The following is a 9270-nucleotide window of genomic DNA, read 5'->3' as shown; positions in this document are numbered from 1 at the left end:
AGATGTTCATGGTCATCTCAGTGACTGCAAGGTGCCCGAATCGCCACCCCTCCACTGATTCTGTCCTGTAGCTTCATAAAGTAAACAAAGGAAATCGCTGCAGTTTGTCAACAGATCAAAGTGAACTTCTCTTTTTATTGAGTGATATTATTGCTAATAATTAGCCTACACGCTGATCTGCTTTCTAGTGGCTGGAGCTCCAACAGAGTAAATGAATGTGAATGCATGCAAATTCCATTCATTGCTGGTTTCATATATAAAGAGTGAACATCTAGGCTTACAGTGTTGTCCGACAGTCCCTCCTTGGGTGTTTGCCATGCATTCTCTGGACACATAGAAGAAGCAGCAGAAGTCATCTGGTAGTTTATAAGCACTGATGGGTCTTAGATTTGGTAAATCACATAGATTAGATATTATATAGGAAATATATCAAAGTTCGCAAAGATTGTGAAATGGGGGTGTAAATGTTGGATTTTGGGGTTCCTGCATATGTAAGTGTAGAAGGAAATGAGGATTTGTACATATTACCAAAACATTAGGTGAAATTACAGTCATTTAATTTACAGATACCATTAGGCAAAGCTGAACTTAAACCTACAGATCATGGCAGGAGTACTGAGACATCAGTGATACAGGAAAGCATCTATACAACATTGAAAAACATGTTGGTTGTGGGAGGAGTGGGTAGGAGTGGAGTAGAAGAAATCATTTGTCTTGGGGTAGGACACACAGGTGCTGCAGCTGATAGGTAAGCACCCAACTAGACAGTGTGTGTACTGCACCTGAGTTTGTTCATGTAAGTGACGGCGAGTGCCTCACTCATGTCATTGCCTGGCCCTATTTGGTTCATAACAGACAGAAAGTACATTACCTTAAAAAGGTACAAGCTGCAACAGGTTTTGGCATTTATCCAGTAAAAACTGTCACTAACAGAGAAAGAGTCAGAAATTGCAACAAATATAACATGACAGTTTCTAAAAATGACTTAAATTGCAACAAATATAACATGACAGTTTCTAAAAATGACTTGACTGATTATAAGTAGAATACAAGGTCCGTACAATAATGCTGAGTCATAAATATACTCGGAAAACCGGTGATTTCTGCCAACATAAGGAAAGATATTGGAATTTAAGGATAAAAACAGAAACTTCGTGAAACACCGCGTGAGTTGAGTACGAGCCAATGAGGGTACGAGCAAAAACAGGGCTCGTACTCAACCGACCAATCAGCACGCCCCTATGGTTTTCTGTCCGAAGGGGGTGAAGCAACCTGAGTCCAGGGTGTCATCATTCGGATTGGAAGTGGTCTGTGTGGTGGGTTTCTTCCTGTATTTATTGAAGGACTTTCTTCTCGGATATGCACTTCTGAGTAAGTTCTATGAACCAGTTGCTGAGTCTGCTAGCTTTAGCTTCCTACATTTGGGTAGTATTTGTGTAACCGGTAACAGCAAATGACCGTACAGTAGTACAGTGACACGTTAGCTCGTCTGACCTGACCGTCTGAAGCCAGCCAAGATGCCAACTTATATTCAACGGTGTCGATTTCCGTAATTGTACAAAGAAAACGTGCGCTCATTATGTGCTGTGTAAATGCTAAGTACACGCCGCATATCTGTGGTGGCAGTGGTGGCTCGCTGTGTGACGCAGTGTTTGTGTTGAAGAGCACCGGAGAGTTTGCTGCACAGAGCTCGTATCGTATACAAGACTGTACTGGGAGTAATCACTGCTAAATCACTTGATGTGACTCATCGGTGTCATTATATTAGGAACTGTTGCACAGATGCTGAGCGTTTTCTTGATGGTCCTTTTGTGATGTGTTGCTCGCTGATTTTGGCATTATGGATATTCACTCGGCATCACAGCAGACTGTACTTGCCAGATCTATCAAATTTAATGAGTTTGGGATGAGCTGGCATAAAGCACAGAGTAATGTAAGGTCCATCATTTAAACTTCCTGCTTCCCTCCCTATAGTGTTAACGGATATAACATCTGAGTCTCAAATTAAAAACCAGGCAGGTAGCCAAGAAGAAAGAGTTTAACATTGTACTACTGCCAAAAAAAATAGGAAACGGACAAATCAGCTGTTTTAGTCATTTGGAAGACACTCTGATTTTTCATTGTTTTGTCTCCTGAAAACCGCAGATATTTGTATTATTTTACATGAAACCGTTTTTTCTCTTATTTCCTGCAGTCTGACACTTGTGCCCATGCTCCATTTCCACACCTCAGCTGCCAATAACCACTCAAGAGGAAGAAGATGATTTTCACAGCCCGTTCAATCCTGTCACCACAAAGATCGTGCAAAAACCTCTCGAAGTAAGTTATTTATTGTGATAGACTTAGTATTAGAGTTGTCATATGTCTGAAAGTTTTCAAAACTGTTAGTTTGAAAGTTCTTTTGAGGCAGAATAAACCAGCTTTTCTAGCAAATAACTTTACCCAGGAAACACTTTGTGATTTAAAGGATGTATCCCTCTGTCTTTATTGTTTCTTCAGGATGTGTCTTCAAATCTGCATATGGCTTTCTTTGGCGCTTACTTCAATAGTTGACGCTGTGGGTAAGTAGGTTTTGCTAAAAAGTTTGTAAACTACTGTTAAATCCTCGGTTACATTAGATTGCTATAACTGAGAACAAGACTAGTTATAACTGACTGTATTAATAGGTTATAAAGTCATTTCTTCCTTCACCCTCGTATTCCTCACACCTCTCTTCTTCTCTTGCTCATTCCCTGCTATGGCTGTGGGATATTATATGTATCGATTTAGAAAATCAACTTTTACTGCACTGCAAACAACTGCACTCAGAAAACAACTTAAATATATGAAAGAAATATGATAGTATTCCCTTAAAAGTAAATACTGGCTAGACAGTGAGCTCCCTTGGTGGAGGTTTGCGCTCTTGGAGTGCTTCTTGTTTAGTACATGCATTTCTGATGTATATTTTTATTCTTAAACCTCTGTCTTGTTTCTTTTGTCCTTCAGACTGCAAAAACATCATATGTTCACTTGGCCAGCAGGTCATTCTGCCATGTAATGCTCCTGGAAATATGGTAGTCCTCGCCATGCAGTGGTCCAGACGTGACCTGACAGAATACGTGCTGCACTATCGTGATGACCAACTTGATCCAGACGACCAGGATCCGTCTTATACGGGCCGGGTAAACCTGACCAATACCCACATGCAGAATGGGGATTTCTCAATGATACTGATGAACATGACGACTGCTGACATTGGAACATACGAGTGTATAGCCTTCCAGAGAAGACCAGGGATGGACTCTGAAATCCTCAGCATCGTAAACCTGAATGTCAGTCAGTCAGGTGAGTTTGTGCTCATGTCAAATGATGACACTTTAAAAGAGTTTTCACCTCCCTGACTCCTGACAATTCACACCAATGCATTTTTTTTTCTCGACAGATGAAGGAAGCAGGAATGGAGTCAGCAGTGGCGCAGCTACAGGAAGAAACCATCTTGGTCTCATTGTGTCACTGTCAGTTATTGCAGGGATCATTCTGGTGGCTGGTATTCTCTAATCTATATTAGGTGCCAAACTAACATTGGATCCTCAGCTTCCCCCCACTATGAAATGACATCAACATCTCAGCATGTCTAAATTAGAAAGACCCTCAAATTTATTCCAAACATCTAAAACTTAAAATGACAGTTAAAAGCTGAGGTGTGGCTTGTAGTAAAAAGCACAGAGAAGTTAATTAGAGTAGAATAATAGAAGCTCGGATCCATTTATCGTTTAACCTACATTAAGCAAATTCAGATTGTGGTTTGGCTCGGAACCACTTTGATTTGTGCCTTTGTCATATGTTTTCTAATGCTGGCCGTATATATGTCACGTGATAGATTGGCTGGGATTTTTTAGAGATTTCTTTGCACTGTTTACCATTAAGAGCACTGTGGAGCCCATCGAGAATGAAATTTTAACTTTGGTTAAAAAAAAATTACCGAAAGAATTTATATTTCATAACGAAGTCAACAGAGCAAACATTATGGCGCACAACAAGTTCATGCACCAAATTTGGAACGAGTCCAAATTAAGTTTCTTTCAAAGCTTTACTTCACAACATGAACCTTAACATGTCATACACTAAATGTGTAAACCTTATGCAAAAGTATTTATTATAATGCACTGAAACTTTTTCTTATTTATTTATTTGGTTTTTAGTATAAAGGTGCTTTTAAAACTCCTAAATGAAAAAAGGTCCTACGTTTTCCCGACAGAATTTTGTGTGTTTTACATCCAAGCACAAATTTCCTGAAAAGAGAAACATGTTTTTATTGAAGTTACTTTCTGCCAGTAAAATGTTTTCATGTTTGCAGATCCGTTTTGTCTTTAGGTTGTTCTAGCTGCCAAAAACAACAGTGTTGTGGTGCTAAGAGGGAAAAGTCCCGTAAATTGTTTAGTAAGATTTAAATTATGAGGGATTTTTACTGACACCGTCTTGATGTTTTCGAACTGGACATGACAATGAGGGATGGATCTCTCTGAAAAACTGAGTTTACTTACAGGGTACCCACACGCTTAAGGTATTACCCTGCTTCATCTCCCTTATGACTCTCATGGGGATCATGGTTTAGAAAGTGAGCATCATGTTTATCTCATAAGACTAGAAAAAGGTGGTTGACAGCATGAACTCATCTGGGAGATGTTTACAGAGTTCACAAAGTAAATCGCCAGTCGACCCCAAGCTGTTCAAGTATTTAAGCATTATTGTATTTTCACTAAAGCACTGCATTATACTGAATAATAGAAGTCTTTAACTTTGAGTAGCATTCCAGATGTGGTTATGTATTATGTGATACTGTATGGTAGACAATGTGCCCATTAAGCATTAGGGCACTTTATTAGATACTTTATCAAATGTTGAAAGTTGAATGTGAAGGATCATAGTCAGAGGGCTGTGGGACATTGGCTACCAGCTGCTTATCACTAAAGGAAAGAAAGGTGATTCATGCCTTACGTTTTTATCTTCTGTCGTTTTCTGCTTCATGGCCTGATTACAGTGAATTTGTGGGACCATACTGTATGTTTTTTGACTCCCCAAGAAATGCATTAGGCACATACAGAGTATACATTTTTGTAGCAATAATAACTGCTCTTTAACTGTTGAAATGGATGTTTTCAGGTACATGATCACATTTTTACCTGGTTAATAAAATTTCCTTGGTATCTCTAACAAAAGGGTAATGATAAGTGGCCCTATCATTATATTTATAGCGACAGTTTCATGTCTTTCAATGTGCTTTCCTATGTTACACTATTTAACATTGTGTTTGTTTTTATTTCCTTGGTCCAAAAAAGTTTGGGTTTAGTATTTTACAAAGGGCAAAGCATCCATACTTTTTACTGTGATGATGACATGATGACACTAAAGCCTTGAAACAAACTTTGAATATTTGTTCTTACTTTGTGAGTCTGTATATTGCTATGAACTGTGCTTTTTTAAAAAACATTTTTACAATGGAACATTCCAAGTGCCATCGTTTCTTTTGTATGTTCTGCACATGCTCTGTACAATCATGACCCTGAGACCAATAAAGATCTATTTATTCTTTCACTTGAGTGTGCTGCTCTTGTTGAGTCTTTATGGTTCACATAAAGATAATGTAGAGCAGAATTTGCGTTTTATTTTTTTTTATTAGTTTACATTTTTGTTTCCTCTTTAAATGTTTAGCTTTTGTTATTTTCAATGTCTGTTTTAGTTTTTAATTGAGAATATGAGGACTGTCAAATGGAAGATAGGTGTGACGATACACATATATACTAGCCTAATGATAAAATGGATCAGTTTGGCAAATATATTTTACAGTGTTTATTTATTCGACAAAATACGTTAAATGTCACCGTTATTATTGGCTGGCCGGAAACAGCGGGGGTGTCCAAATTCAGAGGCTGCTTCCACCTGAGGACCCGCCTTCGCGGTCTAAAGAAAGCCGCGTAGTACGTCACGAGCTCCCTCGGTGGAGTGAAACTGCGTCTGCTCCTTGCTGTCTAAAATGTAACCGGGCGCTGGCGTCAATTCTCCACCGTCTCACACTTTGTTTAATCAGTTTTCTGTTTGACGTTTATTCAGCTTTGTGAAAACCCCAGAGGACCCCTCCCGAGGGATTAATAAAGTTACATTTAAAGGAGCCAGCATCAGCTGAGAGATATAGAGGAGAACAGGGGGACAACAGACAGCTCTCTGTAGTTGACAGACTGGTAAAAACATTGAAAACAGTTTTTAGATATTTGCTTCCTGTATTTGCAGAAGTATCTCCAACACAAACTGTAACAGCTGCATGCAGGGAACCACTCAGTCATGTTTATCCTGCAGGACAGGATCTGACAGGGAAAGAAGGAAAAATAAGGGAACCACGGACAACTTTGATAATGCTTTGATTTATCCACAGTACATTTAGTTCAAATATTGTTTCCATCACAGAGGGATTGTGCTGGTTTCAGTGGGGAAAGTATGCAGCTCATTTAAATGTTCAAAGAGCTGTGAAAAGTTGTCCGTTCATAAAGTGTGTCAGTATTTTATAAGGATGCCATGTTTCTGTATCATCTCTCTCCTGTCAGAGCCTCTTCCAAACATCAGCCTGTTTAATGCTCTCATATCTTCAACATCTCGAGTAAATTATACTGCACAGTTTTCTCTCCAATAAAAGAATATTTACTGCATGAGTCTGTTTTCCATTTTATCTGAAACATTCAAGGAGGAGATCTTTTACTGTATTTTGGTGATATTGCCCTTAAATGTGACTAAAGCTTTCATACAGTGGTGATCACGGACATAACTCTGAGATCAGTCTGACTGAACTCTGAAAATCACTGAGTGTTATTTCACAGAACCATAATTAGATTAACTCAAACGGAAACACGCGGTGTTAAACAGTAGTATAATTATCATTAACTGTCAAAGTAAGTGCGTATTTTGCTTGTTTCCGTTTCCATCAAAAATCGAATTAATTAATAATTGTTTGATTTGTGTTGATGAAGGCCTGCCTCCTTCTCCTCACAGTCACTTTTTACGAGACCATGAGTGTGTTTCATTTTTTGTTCTGTCAGTCTTGGATGTGACTCCTGAAAAGAGATTCACCATGATTCTGGTTCTCCTTTCACAGTCAGTACTGCTGGTTTCTCTCTCAGACTGACTGAAGATGAGTGATCTGGAGTCTCCAGGATCCAGCCATCTGTCTGTGACCGACACAAAGTAAGATACTGTCTCTAATGTACACGAAGGAAATAGAGAACATAGGTGAAATCAGTATGTAGAAACAATTACAAGTTTAAAAGGACAAGTAAGATTGAGTGGGAGAGGACTGGTTTAACAGGAAGAAGAGAAAATTCCACAGTATCCGTGCAAAAAGTTTCACTTTGAAATCTTTAAAAGAATGTGGACAAACAGGTGGACTTGGTGTCAGTGGAGTTTACTCCTGGAAGTTTGAGATTATGATGATTATTACTTCAAAAACACCTGTACAGACGTTTATCACTCATTCCATACCAGCGCAGTGCCCAGTAACACTTTGAGGTGACTGGAGCTTTATATATAAAATGAATGCAGTCCGATCAGTTTATGAGAATAGTCAAAGTGACTTTGGTAATATTAGTTGCCAATTTTTAGTTGGTATTGGTTTGTAAGATTAGTTTAAAATAAAGACTTCATTTTAACTGAATTTTGTTACGTCTCAAGAATTTGGACGTTTAGCCTTAAGGACAAACCTAAGGAGGAGGTTGGACTTTAGAGTTGAGCCCAGAGATGTACGGCTGAGTGAGGGGCTACTTTTTGTCATCAAACTAAAAAGAAATAAAATGTAGGCTTAGAAGACACGGTTGGTTGTTTGGTTCAGCATCTCTGAATATCTTCAGAGCTGTAGAGGCTTCAGAATGTAGAAGTTTGGATGGAAACTCCAAATACTTGAAGCCCACAAGATGCATCTTTAAAAAGTCAAAAAGAAGCGAAGAATTGCTGTCGCTAAAACCAAAATAACATTTATAACAACAACAAAAGTGTATGATTTGGTAATATGATTGGAATGGAACAAATGGATTCTGAAAATCAGAGATTGAGTTTCCAAGTGAATAATGCAGCTGAAAAATTTTCCTGTTATATGAAGACTTTTAACCTGTAGTTCAGTATTGATCTGCCACAGTCAGCGAACAAAACTGCCAAAAAGGAAAAAGACATTAAGATCCTCAAAAGCTTGGCATAATATAGTCGTACATTTTCACCTGAATACATCTGCCCTGTGCAAATCCGTTTCGAAGGCCTTTGCAGCTAATAATGGTCAATATATTAATTTAAAGAACACAGAAAAACAGCTGGTTCTTTTTCAGGGTTTCATAGCTTTTTTGTGTAGAATGCCAAGCTTTAATATTATAGAGATTTGCAAGTATCTACAAAGCATGATATGATGTGAAGTTCAACATCTGGGACATGTGTCCCGCTATGCATTGCAGAAAATGACTCAATCTCTTAGTACAGCAAACAAACAATGCAGGAGGGCGGGAAAATAATGGTCTCCTCTGCCGTGGCATCAGAAGTTGAGAATTGACGGGACAAAGTGTTGGGTTTCTCGTTTTGGGTTGCCGGGTCTATAGATCATAACACAGTTGAACCAAGCAAAGGAGAGGGCCCACCTGGTTTGTCTTGAGTGGCTGCTGTGAGATATGCAAGATGCTTGTGGTCAGTCAAACGATGAACAATGAGCAGGTGTTCTGCTCCCTCCCGCCAGCTAGCAGTTCCACTTCTCCCACGTCATAGTTTTGCTCAGTTCGAGAAAGACAGCAGAAGGGAAAAAGCTGCATTTTCCCTTCCTTGTTCTGGAACAAGATGAACTCCATCAACGATAAATTGTTGGGTGGTCACACACAGCTGACTGCAGCTTTCCAGTCTTATAAACAGTACATTTGTACAATGACTGAAACCAGCCCACTGGCTGTGACGTCAGTTCCTTGATCATGAATATGCAAATTGTCATGACCATTGATCAACAATCATTGATCAAAGACCATTGATCGTGGAATAATCTTCCACACTGCACCTAACGTGACAAACTGAAAGCAGTCATTGGGTGGGAAACCTTGAGGAGAACACTTTTGACCTTAGAGAAGAGCTCTGCATAGAAAAGGATCAGGTTTGAACTTAGTTTGTGCAGCTGTACCTTTAACTAAGGCAAGTTCCTGCATCAACTCGTCCTGTTGTCTTTTTGAACTGTGCTTCACTATTCACTACAGATGAATGCACTGTAAACACCTGCGTGTGAGT

The 9270-nt window shown here is 39.1% G+C and overlaps 1 protein-coding gene across 1 annotated transcript; it reads left to right on the top strand.

The window, feature by feature from the left end:
* Positions 1-1317: 1317 nt before the first annotated feature.
* On the top strand, positions 1318-5574 carry LOC146692512 (uncharacterized). Its single transcript, XM_085432617.1, has 5 exons — positions 1318-1371; positions 2195-2319; positions 2500-2561; positions 2986-3324; positions 3422-5574. The coding sequence occupies exons 2-5, from the start codon at positions 2261-2263 to the stop codon at positions 3535-3537; spliced, it is 576 nt and encodes a 191-aa protein (XP_085288743.1). The 5' UTR covers positions 1318-1371; positions 2195-2260; the 3' UTR covers positions 3538-5574.
* The last annotated feature ends 3696 nt before the right edge of the window (positions 5575-9270 follow it).

This window comes from Copadichromis virginalis, linkage group LG15 (genome assembly GCF_057382275.1).
Source record: "Copadichromis virginalis isolate Kocher_CV1m ecotype Utaka linkage group LG15, C_Virginalis_male_GT1.1, whole genome shotgun sequence".
Lineage (NCBI taxonomy): Eukaryota > Metazoa > Chordata > Actinopteri > Cichliformes > Cichlidae > Copadichromis > Copadichromis virginalis.
The sequence above is the reverse complement of the archived record's forward strand: the minus strand, read 5'-3'. Positions and strand labels throughout refer to the sequence as shown.

Bases quoted from the DNA above. Each gene is read 5' to 3' on its own strand.
- LOC146692512 (XM_085432617.1), top strand. From the start codon at position 2,261: ATGATTTTCACAGCCCGTTCAATCCTGTCACCACAAAGATCGTGCAAA. The intron at 2,320-2,499 runs GTAAGTTATTTA...TTGTTTCTTCAG, and splicing joins TCGTGCAAAAACCTCTCGAA to GATGTGTCTTCAAATCTGCA. The intron at 2,562-2,985 runs GTAAGTAGGTTT...TTTGTCCTTCAG, and splicing joins TTCAATAGTTGACGCTGTGG to ACTGCAAAAACATCATATGT.